Genomic DNA, 15,396 nt, shown 5'->3' with positions numbered 1-15,396 from the left:
AAAATTTCCGAGTTCCTAAAAATTTTAACGACACTTTTTCAGCAGCTATTTTCAGGCACTCTCTGAGAATTTTTGCAAGCTTTACAGCAATAATTAATGTCGTTTTCAAATAGAACAACCCGTTTTATACATAAATTTTAAATAAAAAGAAAGCTCTGAAGAGCCCGGTCAGAGTTTAACTGAGAAAATGTACAATATTAAATGCCAATTCAAACCATTTATTCATCATAATAATTCAAGAACTTTTTCCGACATTGTATGATCACGCATTTCAATTTCCATTCTACTTCTGTCGACGCACCATGTAAACGACGACTCCGATGACGATTGCAAGCACAATGGCGAACAAAACGACTCCAATCAACCAAACGTACCAAAGATCAAACCAACCATGGTTGATTGATACCGTACCTTTGCTGCTATCGCCGCCGGCACTTACTGACATTGAACCCATTGTTGATGAAGAAAATCGATTGAGTTTTTGAAGAGAAAACAATGAGCTTATTGGGAAATTTGAACGCTTTTATAGGGGTGGAAAATTATCTAATAGGGTCACGTGGGATTGGGACACAAATACATTTAATTTTGGAAATCAATTTTCTAGGCTAGTTTTAAAGGACGTGTGATAATCCAACTTTTTGTATGAAAAATTGATACAAAAAATGCAGGAAAATGCTTGTTCAATCTGAAAATGATATTTAATTTTGTTGAAGGATTTTGAAAAAACTTCACACAGAGTCTGAAAACCACCTGGAATTTTTGGAATTTTTTCGGGAAACGGCACTTGTTTTCAGGAAAATTTAAACAAAAAAACATTGTTAGTTTCAGATTGAATCAGGGGTGGGCGACAAACGATTTTTTCCGGCAAATCGGCAAGTTGCCGGAATTGAAAATTTGCGGTAAATCGGTAAGTCGGCACTTTGCCGATTTTTCGAAAAAGCAGCAGTAAAATAAACCATTCGGCAAATTGCGGTTTTGCATTTTTTTTTTTGGAAAATTCAGAATTTAAATTTTAATTGGCAAGATTGTACGCATCCTATAAGTTTTCTAACATCATTTTTAAAAAGTAAGAAAATTCTATGAAAATATCTAAAGAAAGCTGAAAAATGTCAAAGAGGCACAGTTTCAAGTGTTCCCGTCTTTTAAAAAATCCCCGTTATAACTTCCGGCAAATCGGCATTTGCCAAAAATGAAATTTCGGCAAACTGACCAAAATGAAAGATTCCGGCAAATCGGCAAATCTCCGAAACGCAAAAAGATACGAGTGATTTTATAAAAGCTAACGGGTCGAAGCTAAATAGACTGTCATGTTGTCTGTGTCCGTTTTTCCATAACCAGCAGAGTTATGAAAAATCTGTCAACTGAAAAAATATATAAAATTTTACGAGCTATATTTTCCTAGTTGACCGTTTTTTTAAAGGTGGAGTACCGAAATAGGGGAAATATTTTTAAATGACTCCAAATTTTGCCCTGATTCCGAATTTCTATGTGAAAAAATTCAAAAAAAATTCCCTGATTTTATATTTGAGCTTGAAATTGCGATTTTCATTTGCGTACCCATGAGATTTTTCAAATTCGCGCCGAAATAAGTTATCCTTAGAGCGCGTTTGCCTCATTTAATTTTCAACATATATTTTCACTTTTTTTCAGTTTTTCTGCTATTTTCGGTCATTGTTGTCGTATATTATCGGATTAATTTATTCTTTCGTTCCAATTGAACATTTTAAAATGAATGAAAATAGCTGAAAACTGAAAAAGTGGAAATATATGTCGAAAATTGAATGAGGCAAACGCGCTCCAAGGATAACTTATTTCGGCGCGAATTTGAAAAATCTCATGGGTACGCAAATGAAAATCGCAATTTCAAGCTCAAATATAAAATCAGGGAAATTTTTTTGAATTTTTTCACATAGAAATTCGGAATCAGGGGAAAATTTGGAGTTATTTAAAAATCTTTCCCCAATTTCGGTACTCCACCTTTAAAGCTTCCAGAATAACGAAGATATAGGTGTTTGAAAGATGCGACCAGGTGAGCGGTACCTAATTTTTTATATGGTGGTCAACTGACAGACAAAATGTGAAAACCTAAATGCCACTTCAAATCATTTATTCATCATAATAATAATAGTTCAAGAATTTTTTTTGCGCAAACAGTAAAAGACGATTCCGAGGACGATTGCGAGCACAACGAGGAACACTACGAGTCCAATCAGATAAACCCACCAAAACTCGTTGATATCCCAATTGAACGAACTTGAACTTTCTTCAGAATGGGAATGGACACTTGAGCTATGAGAGGTAACCACAGTTTCTGGCATTGTTGACGAACAGAACGAATTGAGTTTTTCAATAGAAAACAATGAGCTTATTGGGAAGTTTGAAGGAATTTATAGGGGTGAAAAATTATCTAATAGGGTCATCGGAGCACGTGGGATTTAGGGATTTACACAAATAAAATATATTTACTTTTTTAAAGGTGGAGTAGAGTCGAAATTTTTTTTTGCTTTAAGTGACCCTAATAACCGAATATACCTTTAAAAAAAATTTAAAAAAATTCTAAATTTTTTATGATTTTTTCAATTTTTCAAAAATCAACGAAACGGCTGACGAAATTTGAATTACCGCGCAAATGAGTGACGTCTTTTTTGATATTTTCGCGTTTTCTGGCTAAATTCGTCGATTTTTCTCGATTTTTTCTTCTATATTTGATTTGAAACATTGTTTGTCAATTATATAACCACTTTTCTGTAAAATAAATTGAAAACCCTAGGGAAATCGCCAGAAATGTCAAAATTGGCCGCAATTTAATATTTATTTTTAATTTTTTTTCAAAATGAGAATTTTAAATAATTGACAAACAATGTTTCAAATCAAATATAAAAGAAAAAATCGAGAAAAATCGACGAATTTAGCTTGAAAACGCGAAAATATCAAAAATGACGTCACTCATTTGCGCGGGAATTCAAATTTTGTCAGCCGTTTCTTTGATTTTCTCAAAATTGAAAAAATCATAAAAAATTTAGAAAATTTTTTAAATTTTTTTTACAGTTATATTCGGTTATTAGGGTCCATTTTCTGTCATTTAAAGCAAAAAATTCGACTCTACTCCACCTTTAAATGTAATTTTTTGAATTTTTAATTAAAAAAAACTAAAATTAAAGTTATACAAAAAATTATAATTCTTCCGTGAAAATCCATATTTCAACTTTTGATGGGGGTGGATTCCCCTCCCCCCTTTTTGGTAAAATTTATTATTTTATTTCAATTTTCTCATAATGCATATCAAACAACTTCTTTTTCAATTACTGCTCATTTTTTGTGCCACCAGTGTGCTCGCCGAGCCCAGCGACACCAAGGAGTTGCCAAAGTGTGAGGTAATTCGAATAATTTCCATCAAAACTATATTGGGTTTCTCTTGGCTGGAAATACCATCAAGCTCGTACGGACCCTGAAAGTTTCATTTTTCGACACTTTAGTTGAAATTGCAATAAGTCAAATTTTTCCAGACCCCCACCTACACTCTCGGAACAAAATGGATAATTGTTATAATTAGCTGCTCGGTTGCAACTTGTGCCATGATCTCCACGTTTATGTACTTTTGTGTCGGTCGTCACGGACAAAAAGTGCACATTGTGCAACAGGATCTCAGCGATGGCAGTCATCCAGAAGAATGACGAAGTTTTCTGTATCTGGAACTCGCAAAAAATCGTTTTTCTGTGTTTTTCAATTTGTTCTATTAAATTGAGATCGATCTCAAAAAGCTAGAAGTTGCTAGTGTTCAGTTGAAGTTTTGTGTGTTACTGTAGTGTCAAAAGTACGCAGACACCGGTTTATTGCGTAAGATTCGCCATATTTTACGACACTGGGAGCTTTTGAGCACATAACCTTGGGTTGTACTAAATGAAGGGTGCAGAATTTGAATTTCCGAATGAACTTTGCATTGTTGGATGATTTTATAATCAACTTTGAGAATTCGGACAATTTTGAGTAGGAATTTCACCATTTCCTGCCATTTTTACGTGAAAATGTGAAATTTTAAACAGTTTTGAACATTTTTTCTCACCTTTTTGATTCTAAAAACAGTGAATTTCAAGTTTTTAGGCGGATTTCATGCTGTTTATCGGCAAAGAATAATGATGCATAGAGCGGTTTTTAGTAGGTGGCCGTAAAATAAGAAAACTCGGCGACCTTAATAACTTGGATACGGGGCATTTTTTTTTAAATCGCCAAGGTGGAACTATAAAACCCCCTTCTGTAAAACATTCTCGTCAAGTTTCAGAAGCATCCCACGTCAAAAATCACAGATGAATCATTGGCCGAGTTTTCGATTTTTCTAGGCCACGTAAAAGCCGCTCTGTGAATATGACTAATTTTTGAGTAATCGATCGTCTGATACAGTCTTACCGCATTAATCATTGAGAAATAGTGAAAATTATGGGCGTTTTAAATTAGGCGTTAAAACCTACACCTGCGCCTGCCTCGTACATACGTAATACGGGTAACGTAATACGGGTACATACAGGTAAGAAATAGGCAAAACTTGGGTAAGACTTGGGCAAGACTTGGGAGCCGCGTCGAGACGACGAGGCAGTCGACGACTTTTTTCATTTTTGAGGCGGCGCCAAACTCTTGCCCAAGGTTTACCCAACTCTTGCCTACTCCTTATAAATGTTTTTATTTTTTGGGCAAGGCTTGGGTAAGAAGTTGCGAAGTCTTGGGTAAGAAGCTGGCGGCAAACGCCGAGTAGTGCGGCGTGAAACCCGAAAAGTGTCGGCCGCGGCAAAAAAACCCTTTCGCACTGTAAATCCGAAGTCTTTGACTTCTGCAGAAATAAGGTGAGAGGCCGGGAGGTTGGAGGCAGGCGTCAGGCCCTGAAACCTGCCTTCCATGGAAGCCCTAAAAATGTGCATCCATATTAGGGCTGTTATGAAGGTCGTCCCAAATTTGGGGACGTCCCTTTTTGGAGGACGGGGACATGTCCCCGTCCCTCATCAGCGGGACGAAAAGTCGTCCCCCAATATATATTTTTCCAATATTAATTTTTAACCTGAAGTAAACAATACTTTACGTGAATCTTTAGTACGTTTAATATCATTTTAGGTGGATGGCGTGTATATTCCACATATCATACGTATAAATAATACTTGTAATACGTGTAACTTGTATGAATAAATTAATTCACTTGAGGGACGTCCCCTGGTAAGGGGACGAGGGTCGTCCCTCGTCCCTATCTTGGGGGACGGGGACGCGTCCCCGTCCCCCGGCAATGGGACATGGGACGTCCTACGTCCCCAAGATTGGGACGAGGGACGACCTTTTTTGTCCCTCATAACAGCCCTAATCCATATAGATAGGCAGACAGAAAAGGCATGTATGTACAATTCAAGAGAAGCCTAGACATAATATAACGCACGTGAGAATCTCAAAACTTTATTATCTATCAAAATTCATAGGTTTCATTTAAAATCCTCCACCGGTAGTTCCTCCTTGTGTGGGTCCACCTGGACCACCATACCTATTCCGATTGCAGCGACGAACCAGGATACACGTAATGACACTTGCAGCAATTGAAATCAGAATGGGCACAACAAAAACGACCACAACCACGGCGGTACCGTATGCCAAAAACTTATCCCACATTGATTTTTGTTCTGCGACGGCTTTGTCGTAAGCTTCATTGTTCTTCGCAACTTTTTTATCATGGTCATTGTTCATTTTTGCAACTTTTTTGTCAAACTCCTCATCCATCAGTACGAAAACGAAGAGCAATGAGATGAGAATGAGCCCACGTGTGATGAACATCATGATTTAGTTTTTGTGAAAACTAAAACTGATTTCATACTAGCTATAGTTAAGGCGATGTGATGATAAATAAAAATATGTCGGTCACGAAAAAAATTAAAATACTATTTTTTTCAAAAAGTGTATTTTTTCAATTTTTATTTTCCCGCTTCATTCCAAGGCTTACCAAAGATGTTTTTTCCTTATTTCACTTCACGAGTTCCTGAATTTTCTGGAATTTCTTTATTCTCTCTTCCCTCTCCCTGTTTCGATAATTTTTTTAAAATTTAGATTTGTGGTTATCAAAATGACCTTATTAAAAATAAATCTCTGACGTTCAGACATTTTTGTCTATGGAATTCAGAATTTCAGACATTTTTACATGAGAAATTCGAAATTTCCAACAATTTACATAATTTACTTTGCAAATTCGAGAATACAGCCGATTTTGAGAAGGAAATTTGAAATTTCTGGTCTTCAGATATTTTTACTTGAGAAAATCAAAAATACACATTGTTTCGAGACTCAAAGAACGGCAAAATTCACATTTTTAAGGTGTTTTAAGGCTTTTTCTCAGCAAAAATCAATAATAGGGCTAGTTTTTGAGCAAGTCAATACTTTGTTATAATCTTACTGTATTAATAATTGAGAAATATAGTGAAATAGAAAAGTTGCGCCCCCAGAAATGAGGCAAGAGGCAGGCGTCAAGCCCTGAAACCGCGCCTACCTCCCATGGAAGCCCTACTTACAGGATTACTGCATTAATCATTGAAAAACGGAAAAGTTGAACCGAAAATTAAGGTTTTATACGATAAACTTCAGAGTCGTGTTACCATAAAGGCAGGCAGGCAGAAAGCTTCCAACAAAATATAACACATGTGAGAATCTCAATACTTTATTATCTATCAAAATTCATAGGTTTCATTCAATATCCTCCATCTGAACCACCATAACTATTCCGATTGCAACGACGAACCAGGATACACGTAATGACACTTGCACCAATTGAAAGAAGAATGGGCACAACAAAAACGACCACAACCACGACAGTACCGAATGCCAAAAACTTTTCCCACATGCTCTTTTTAATTTCTTCGTGTTCTTTATGATTTTCAGCGGCGATCTTTTCGTGCTCCTTCTTATTCTTGGCAGCCTCGTCGTTGAAATTTTTAATGCTGTCGGCAGTGTTCTTGTCAAAGTCATTCTTCAGTTTTGAAACGGTTTTATCGTGGGTATCATCTGTCATTACGAAAACGAAGAGCAATGAGATGAGAATGAGCCCACGTGTGATGAACATATTGATTTAGTTTTTGTGAAAACTAGAACTGGTTTTGTACTAATTATGGCGGCTTGATGATAAATAAATAGAACATATGTCGGTCACGAAAAAATTTAAATAAAACATTTTTTTCAAAAAGTGGGTGTTTTGAAGAAAATAGTTTTTTCCCCGCTTCAGACCAAGCCGGCCGATTAAGCCCTTTTTTCCATTTTTTCACTTCATGAATTATTGAATTTTCTGGAATCCTATTGTTCTTTCTTCCCTCCCATCTAAGCCCAAGCCTGAGCCTAAGCCTACACTTAAGCCTAATGGTAAGCCCGCTGAAGCCCTTTTTTCTACTACGGAAGCATATTTCAGCCGCCCCTAGTTTTACAAATGCATCAATACCAGATGAAAATGATTTCCACTAAAAAAGCATTATAATTAAAAATTTATTTTTTAAAAATAATATGCCGTGAGCCGTTCCGATGACCTTTATAGATAGGGTCCCATTTCCCTATAAATTCCCCGATTTTCTCCAAGATCCTCACTTTTTATTATCAAATCAAGATGATCATTCCACAAATCGCTTGGTTCTCCTTTCTGCTTTGCCTCATGATGCCATCAGTTCAAGCATTCAACATCGAGGAAGAATTTTTCCAAAAACTGGCATCTCTTGGATTGGTCGGGTTCATTATCGTCGAGCTCGTCGTGATTGTGTTGGTTGTCGTCATTTCGGTCAGTATTACAGTTTGTGTGATGCGTCAACGGAGAGCGCAGTTCCTTGATATAACGGAACAAGATGGGTGGAGGATTCGGTGGCAAAAGTCAAGGATCCACTGGCGGAGGAACTACCGGAGGAATGTGAAGTGCTCTCTTTTGTGAATAAATTAGTTTTTTTGAAATATTTCGTCTTGTGGTATTGTTGCATGACATGACATAAAATTTGTAAAAAAGTTGTTGTATCGATTTTTCTGAATCGTAGGGAGCTTACGTTATAATCCATGATCTCTCATTTGATGGTGGTCCTGAAAACTTGACCACTAGGACTTTTTCAGGTTTCTGCTCGACGGAAAATTCTTTGAAAAGTGGTGAGAACGTGTATTTCATACGGAATAATATTCGGTTCCAAAAGTTCAAATGTTAAGATTTTTTCACGGAATTTTTGAATTTTCTGTTAGAAAATTTGATGGCAAGTTCAAATTGTATGGGAAAACATTCTTGGCGGGAATTCAATAGATCTAAGAAGATGTTCGGCGGGAAATTAAAGCTTTATGAAAAAAATATTGTAGAGGTAAACCATTTCTTACTGACTACGATAAAATTTTGGTAGAAATTCAAATTTTCAGTGAAAAAACATTGGCGGAAAAATTGAATTTCCTATTAAAAAAATTGTGGCATAAAATTGAAATTCAAGTGTTTTCTGAAAGAATTTAAGCGGGAAATTCAAAACTTCCGAGATCATTGATGACAGGAAAAAAAAACAAATTTTACGAGAAACATTTTGGTGGGACTTCAAAAAATTCAAGAAAAAAATCGAATAAAAAATTCATTCCAATTCAATAATCAGGACTCGTCGGTGCACTATCAGTTCTTTCAACTCGACGCTTTGGTGTCTGATATGATTCCTGCGGATACGGCCTGCTATCTACTCTTGTTCTATGCCAATTCTCCAATGATGACATGAAGAAGAAGTATGATGAAGACGTGGCAAAGATGAAAGCTGACTTCAATAAAAAAGCTGCTGAAATGGATGCGTTTCACAACAAATCCAGCAAAGAAATGGATGACTCGTTTAAGAAGAACTCGAATAAAATGTTGGATGATCATAATAAGAGGGCTGATGAGATGGTGAAGAATCACGAAGACTTCATGTCGAAGCTTGTCACTTTCGGAATCATCTGGGTGGTTTGTATTGTTGTGGTGACAATTGTGGTGATTATCGGGGCAATTGTGATTGTGGTTATCTGCATTCGTCGGTGCAACAGATCGCCTGAGTACTACATGAGAAATGGTCAACCAATGGGCAACAACGGAAGTTTTGAAGAGCCCCATACTATTTGAAGAGAACAGTTGAATAAATGTATTTCTTTTATTGAATAAGTATGTTTAAAGTTATGCTATGTTAAACGGATGGCATCATTTTCTAACATGTAGGAAGTGATGTGCTCTGTAACTATGTTTACTCTTTGAACTCTGTAGTCTGGTGAGATCGAAGATTTTGGCGAAAAATTCAATTTTTTTGTAAAAATGGTTAGGAAACAAATTGAAATTTCGCGGGAAATTCAAATTTTCTGTGGAAAAATTTACTCGGAAAATTAATATTTTTGCGAAAAAACATTGGGTGAGAAAATCCAATTTGGTGGTACATTCAAATTCTCCGTGATAAAAGTTTGACTGAAAACTCAATTTTTTTTGTGAATATCTTTTGGCGGGAAATTCAAATTTTCTGAGAAAAAATGTTTTGTTTTGAAATACCACGTTCAAGGACAAAGAAACCCAAATACTGAACTCTCACAAAAATCATGAGGGCAGGAATAAATTTATCAATAATAAGGCTACGGTAGAAGTACTATACGGTATATATATTACTATTTATTATTTTCTACTAGGTTACGTCAATGATTTGTTCAATCTGTGAATTTGATCCTTAAAAATGCATTCAAAAATAAATAGAGGCATCTTTAACAAATTAAATAACTTTATACCACCTTGGCACAGGAAAAACCTGAAATATTGTGATCTGCAACTAAGAAAATTTCTTAAAAAATTCATTCGTTATAGGTGCATGCAAAAAGGACACTTCATTTCTCCCCACCGGTGGTAGCCGCTCCAACTGTTCCCATTGTAGACGCGGCAACGATTTCTGCCTCAATCTCCTTGTCCCTCTTGCGTCCGCGAATAATGAAATACGTGACAAGGCCTGCAGCCAAAGAACCTCCGACGCACAGAAGAACGGTCAACACAATCGTACCAACTCCGAATGCCAGGATAGATTCGATGAAACCTTCCGCTTTCTTCTTATCCTCTTTCGCTTTTTTTTCATTTTCCTCCTTTGTTTTATTGAAATCTTTCTCCATTTCATCTTTTTTCTTCTCAAAATTTTCCTTACTCTCTGCTGCATTCTTGTCGAAGTTTGCTTTCATTTGTGCACTGCTGTTGTTGAATGTCTTCTGCAAGGCGGCTGCATCAGGAGCTTGCGACGTTTCAAGGATGAATATCATTGAGAGACAGACGAGCTGTGGGATAATCATCATGATTTGCTGAGATCAAGCAAATTGATGGGTTTTCTGGATGCCGGGAGCATCTTTATATGGGAAAGAGAATGAACTGGAAGGTCGAAAAGTTCAAAAAGGTGGTCAGGGATGTTTCTTCTTTCGTAACAATTCAATTTTTAGTGAGATTCTTCATGTGTTAAAGCTTTTCTAGGAGGACATTTTATTATTGTGTGTAAATATGACTGTAGTGGTACTGTAAGGGTGATGTAAGGGTGCTGTAGGGGTACTGTAGTTTAGGAAAATTAGGTACTGTTGTGCTACTGTAGGGATACTATACGTATACGTTAAAAATATATTTGTAGTTTTCTGAAACTGCGGAGGAAACATGGTTGACTTCTATTTTTTTGGCCGAACTACTTCTGTTGTTCCTAATTACATAGTTACATAGTACATACATAGTTGATTATAAGGATTTTCTGAGTTTTTTCTTCAAACTTTCACTGCTTTTAAGGAAGACGTTTTCACCTGTTTTTGTTCAATTTATCAATGGTGTCATTAGAATATTTTTCTCGTAATTAGAAAGCAAAGCACTATCATTTGCAGGATTTGTTCTTGATTCTCGCACTTCCAGGAAAACTTTCCATTTTTTCTATCCCCTTTTAAGCAACTTGCGACTGAATTAGGGTCTTTGAATTTTCCTTAAAATGAAAGTATTTCAGCTCACTTGATACTTCAAAACAAAACCGTTGCCATTTGGAAGAGAGCTATTAAAGAATTTCCCTACAAAACATTTTGCGGTGGACGAGCATTTCGTACAAGAAAGAAGTAGTTGATCTGAAATTGACAGAGGCCCGTAAAATGGGCTCAAATGATACTTTTTTTTAATCATTTCTTAATTTTTAGGGAATTTTTTAGTATTTCCAGGTCATTTTCAGGGTATTCAGGATATTTCAGGTGTAACAGTATTTTGGAAGCTTTTTGGATATTTTTTTCGAAAAAATCTGAAAAATGCCTTGCTGGAGTTATATGAAAAAATGATTGATTTTTTCCAACATCATAAAAATTTTCAAAAACCTAAAAATCACTAAAAATTAAAAAAACTCTTGAGCTTTGAGCAATTTGGCGAGACTCCAACAATTTCAGACCGGCTTTTTTACTGAAATTTGAGATTTTGTTTTATAGATTCATCAAAAATGCATACATTTCATAGAAAATCCTAGACACCAAAAATCCTGTAACAAAGTTATCCGCGTCAGATAAGTCCCCATTTCTCAACACTTCATTCATTCATTAAAATTACAAAAAAGAGCCAGTTCAATTTCCTCTAATAGTCCCTTCTGTGCTTCCCTCTGTGATGCTGTCAAGTTTATCAAGTTCTGCAGCCGCCATCTTCTCTTTTTCTCTGTCTTGAATAATGATGAAAATGATGATGCCTGCAGCAGCCGATCCTCCAAGGAACAACAAAACGACCACCACTATCCAGACAACTCCAAAGGATAGAATGGCCTCCGAGAAACTTTCGTTCTTTTTTCTATCCTTTTCCTTTTGTTCCTCTGCAGTTTTATTCGCATTTTTCTCCATTTCATTTGTTGAAAGTGCAGAGCTGTTGTCGTTGGATGTCTTCTGTAAGGCGGTCGCATCTGGAGCTTGCGACGTTACAGTGACGATTAGCATTGAGAGACAGACGAGCTGTGGGATAATCATCATGATTTGCTGAGATCGAACAAATTGATGGATTTTTATGGATTCCAGGAGCATTTTTATATGGGAAAGAGAATGAACTCAAAGGTCGAGAAGTTCAAGAAGGTTGTCAGGGAAAAGGTTAAATTTTTATTTTTATTTCATTTTTATTTCAAGCTGAAATATAAAATCAGGAATTTTTTTTGAATTTTTTCACATAGGTATTCGGAATTAGGGGAAAATTTTGAGTAATTTATCAGATTTTGGTTCTCCTCCTTTAAAGGTGGAGTAGAGTCAAAATTTTTTTGTTGCTTTAAATGACAGAAAATGGACCCTAATAACCGAATATAACTGTAAAAAAAATAATTTTCTAAATTTTTTATGATTTTTTCAATTTTGAGAAAATCAAAGAAACGGCTGACGAAATTTGAATTACCGCGCGAATGAGTGACGTCATTTTTGATATTTTTGCGTTTTCTGGCTAAATTCGTCAGTTTTTCTCGATTTTTCTTCTATTTGATTTGAAACATTGTTTGTCAATTATGCAATTACTTTTTCCGTAAAAAAAACTTGAAAACCCTAAGGAAATCGCCATAAATGTCAAAATTGACCTAAAATCCGCAATTTAATATTTATTATTAATTTTTTTCCAAAATAACTATTTTAAATAATTGAAAAACGGTGTTTCAAATCAAATATAGAAGAAAAAATCGAGAAAAACTGACGAATTTAGCCAGAAAACGCGAAAATATAAAAAATGACGTCACTCATTTGCGCGGTAATTCAAATTTCGTCAGCCGTTTCTTTGATTTTCTCAAAATTGAAAAAATCATGAAAAATTTAGAAATTTTTTTTAATTTTTTTAACAGTTATATTCGGTTATTAGGGTCCATTTTCTGTCATTTAAAGCAACAAAAAAATTTCGACTCTACACCACCTTTAAGTAAAATTCCTAAAATCGCGGAGGAAACATGGTTGACTCCAATTGTAGTGGCCGAACTACTTCTGTGTCGCTATATCCAAATAACAAAACTTTTCCAAATTTCATAAAACTGAACTTTTTAAACAATAAATTCCAGTTCCTCTTGTTACTTCCCAAATACGATACTTGTACAATAAGTGGCACTGCAACAATATCAGAAAGGGAAGGAACTATTAGAATCTGGTACAATGGATCTTTGTAAAGAAATGCCACAAAGCTTCTTGGGATGATATTTACCTGAAAGGACAAGACGGTTAGTTTTCAGTTCATTAGCAACTACTCACGATCTTCACAATGAATACGACGATTATTTGAATCATGATGTATCGTTGTGGGTTGTTTAGTTGAGCAGATTGTAAATGGGATAATTTCCGAACGCTAATTATAACTGGGATGTAGAGGAGTACAGATATAAACAGTAAGATGTATAGGCTGTAGTATGAGATCTGAAAAGCAAATATCTGAAGCAGAAGTTTCATGTAAACTTTGTTTATTAGAAATTTAAAGGTGGAATTCCGGAATCTGGGAAATATTTTTAATTGACTCCAAATTTTCCCCGATTCCGAATTTCTATGTGAAAAAATTCGAAAAAATTTCCCTGATTTTATATTTGAGCAGGGCATATATTTCCACTTTTTTCAGTTTTTCAGCTATTTATTTTCATTTATTTTTATGCCAATACAATGTTCAATTGGAACGAAAGAATATATTTTTTCGGAAAAAATCAGATAATGTACGACAAAAATGACCGAAAATATAAGTTGAAAATTAAATGAGGCAAACGCGCTCCAAGGATAACTTATTTCGGCGCGAATTTGAAAAATCTCATGGGTACGCAAATGAAAATCGCAATTTCAAGCTCAAATATAAAATCAGGGAAATTTTTTTGAATTTTTTCACATAGAAATTCGGAATCAGGGGAAAATTTGGAGTCATTTAAAAATATTTCCCAGATTTCGGTACTCCATCTTTAATACGTAGTGGCTCACATAAATTTAAACCCGTGTTGGCACAGAGAAAATCTATAACAACTCGTAAAGCAAGTTTCAGCAACTTACACCATACGACAATTCCCAACCTCTTCCTCCACCAAACCAGGATTCGAGCGCGTAAAGTAACGCATACTTCAAACAACACCCCAAGTACAGTAGTAGTATATATTTTTGTACAAACTTTTGCACAATCAGCACATTTTTCTCCCATGATGGAAAAAAGTAGATGAGAAACTTTTCTATAGCAAGGAGAGATATTAGAACATGAAACACTTCCACAATTAAGTGGTATGTTACAATAACCAACGCCCAAGCAGGCAATGACAGAAACCCGATGTAACTAAGTCTGAATGTTATAAGATTAAAATTTGTACCGCGCATGCCTTCCATAAAAGCCCTATGTCTCATAGTCATACATTGAATTCGTGGCAAGAAACAACACCAGTAGGACAACAATAACGTATCCAATGATCATTAAAACTACTGTTTTGTAGAAGTGATTTGTAATCGGAAAAACGAGTGCCTAAACAAGTATCATGAAATTAATCAAGTAGGCTTCCACTCACTTCCCTATCTTTCACATCATTAATTTTGTGAACGTACACGTAAAATGGGAATATCGCAAAAAAAATTATAATTGTTCCGTAGTCAATCACTCTAAATACGTCATTCCAGGCAGCTAGAAATGATTGTCCGGCGGGATCATATCTTGAAAAGTATTTAGAGATGTTCATAGGGATTTCCTGGTTTGTTTGCAAACTTGTATAGCTTTTAAAGTAAAATGTTTCACCTGTTGTGCATAATACCAATGGCGTCAGTATTTTTAAAGAAATTAGAAAGCAAAGCACATTCAGTAGCAGGATCTAACTATATGTTCTTGATTCTTGCATTTCCAGCAAATACTTCCGGTTTTCTTTAACCCGGAACATCCATGTAGGCTGCCTCCGCCTGCTCCTTGCCTCAATCCGCGCTTTCTGCAAAAACATACATGAACTTTTATTCATTTTCATCAAATTGATAAGAATGAGAAAGGTTTGCAAATTAAAGTAAAAATGCAAAAAAGAGGCGGAAAGCCGACGTGAGGCGGACAGGTTCTAGGTAGGCGTCAGGCCCATCACATTTAAATACTTCTAAGCTAACCGAGCAAAATAAACTTTTACTTAATAATCTCAGTGCTATTGATAAGTTATTTTGCTGATAAGACAACTGCCTATCATTTTTCATATGAAATTTTCAAGAAGAGAGTCGAAAATGATAATTTTTGTGGAGAAGCAATTCTGATAAGGAGTGTTATGAGACTTGTATAAATGATAACACAATAAATAACTGATAAGATGACTCACGTTATCAGTAACAATGTGCATACATACCAATGATAGTGGTGAACTTTATTAGATGCGATTTCTAAAAAAAAAATTATCTTAAAAAATTCTAACAAAGTATGTTTTATAATATTCCTGTTTAAAACGGTTCGGGCCGGCTGGG

At 35.5% G+C, this 15,396-nt stretch overlaps 10 protein-coding genes across 10 annotated transcripts; 3 read left to right on the top strand and 7 right to left on the bottom strand.

Moving 5' to 3' along the window:
- Positions 1 to 283: 283 nt before the first annotated feature.
- F56D6.19 (COX2_TM domain-containing protein) lies at positions 284 to 454 on the bottom strand (the record flags this gene model as incomplete). The annotated part of the gene is made up of 1 exon (NM_001307709.3): positions 284 to 454. The coding sequence occupies one exon, from the start codon at positions 452 to 454 to the stop codon at positions 284 to 286; it is 171 nt and encodes a 56-aa protein (NP_001294638.1).
- Positions 455 to 2,129: 1,675 nt separating this feature from the next.
- Positions 2,130 to 2,318, bottom strand: F56D6.20 (uncharacterized protein; the record flags this gene model as incomplete). Its single annotated transcript, NM_001307710.3, has 1 exon — positions 2,130 to 2,318. One exon carries the CDS (start codon positions 2,316 to 2,318, stop codon positions 2,130 to 2,132), a length of 189 nt encoding a protein of 62 aa, NP_001294639.1.
- A 949-nt stretch (positions 2,319 to 3,267) lies between these two features.
- Positions 3,268 to 3,714, top strand: F56D6.18 (E3 CR1-alpha). Its single transcript, NM_001307708.3, has 2 exons — positions 3,268 to 3,374; positions 3,507 to 3,714. Exons 1-2 carry the CDS (start codon positions 3,276 to 3,278, stop codon positions 3,672 to 3,674), a joined length of 267 nt encoding a protein of 88 aa, NP_001294637.1. The 5' UTR covers positions 3,268 to 3,275; the 3' UTR covers positions 3,675 to 3,714.
- Positions 3,715 to 5,460: 1,746 nt separating this feature from the next.
- On the bottom strand, positions 5,461 to 5,802 carry F56D6.13 (uncharacterized protein; the record flags this gene model as incomplete). Its single annotated transcript, NM_001038326.4, has 1 exon — positions 5,461 to 5,802. One exon carries the CDS (start codon positions 5,800 to 5,802, stop codon positions 5,461 to 5,463), a length of 342 nt encoding a protein of 113 aa, NP_001033415.1.
- Positions 5,803 to 6,706: 904 nt separating this feature from the next.
- Positions 6,707 to 7,078, bottom strand: F56D6.12 (PIR protein; the record flags this gene model as incomplete). Its single annotated transcript, NM_001038325.3, has 1 exon — positions 6,707 to 7,078. One exon carries the CDS (start codon positions 7,076 to 7,078, stop codon positions 6,707 to 6,709), a length of 372 nt encoding a protein of 123 aa, NP_001033414.1.
- Positions 7,079 to 7,609: 531 nt separating this feature from the next.
- F56D6.22 (FXYD domain-containing ion transport regulator) lies at positions 7,610 to 7,924 on the top strand (the record flags this gene model as incomplete). The annotated part of the gene is made up of 1 exon (NM_001307712.3): positions 7,610 to 7,924. The coding sequence occupies one exon, from the start codon at positions 7,610 to 7,612 to the stop codon at positions 7,922 to 7,924; it is 315 nt and encodes a 104-aa protein (NP_001294641.1).
- A 798-nt stretch (positions 7,925 to 8,722) lies between these two features.
- F56D6.11 (DUF4200 domain-containing protein) lies at positions 8,723 to 9,103 on the top strand (the record flags this gene model as incomplete). Its single annotated transcript, NM_001038324.1, has 1 exon — positions 8,723 to 9,103. One exon carries the CDS (start codon positions 8,723 to 8,725, stop codon positions 9,101 to 9,103), a length of 381 nt encoding a protein of 126 aa, NP_001033413.1.
- Positions 9,104 to 9,843: 740 nt separating this feature from the next.
- F56D6.21 (uncharacterized protein) lies at positions 9,844 to 10,296 on the bottom strand (the record flags this gene model as incomplete). Its single annotated transcript, NM_001307711.1, has 1 exon — positions 9,844 to 10,296. One exon carries the CDS (start codon positions 10,294 to 10,296, stop codon positions 9,844 to 9,846), a length of 453 nt encoding a protein of 150 aa, NP_001294640.1.
- Positions 10,297 to 11,571: 1,275 nt separating this feature from the next.
- Positions 11,572 to 11,961, bottom strand: F56D6.6 (Glycophorin-A; the record flags this gene model as incomplete). The annotated part of the gene is made up of 1 exon (NM_068033.2): positions 11,572 to 11,961. One exon carries the CDS (start codon positions 11,959 to 11,961, stop codon positions 11,572 to 11,574), a length of 390 nt encoding a protein of 129 aa, NP_500434.2.
- Positions 11,962 to 12,889: 928 nt separating this feature from the next.
- Positions 12,890 to 14,712, bottom strand: srz-62 (Serpentine Receptor, class Z; the record flags this gene model as incomplete). Its single annotated transcript, NM_001356916.1, has 6 exons — positions 12,890 to 13,156; positions 13,204 to 13,365; positions 13,978 to 14,257; positions 14,328 to 14,434; positions 14,478 to 14,619; positions 14,702 to 14,712. 6 exons carry the CDS (start codon positions 14,710 to 14,712, stop codon positions 12,890 to 12,892), a joined length of 969 nt encoding a protein of 322 aa, NP_001343665.1.
- Between the last annotated feature and the right edge of the window lie 684 nt (positions 14,713 to 15,396).

The sequence above is a fragment of the Caenorhabditis elegans genome, chromosome IV, assembly GCF_000002985.6.
Source record: "Caenorhabditis elegans chromosome IV".
NCBI classification, from domain to species: domain Eukaryota; kingdom Metazoa; phylum Nematoda; class Chromadorea; order Rhabditida; family Rhabditidae; genus Caenorhabditis; species Caenorhabditis elegans.
This window is presented reverse-complemented; position numbering and strand designations above follow the sequence as displayed.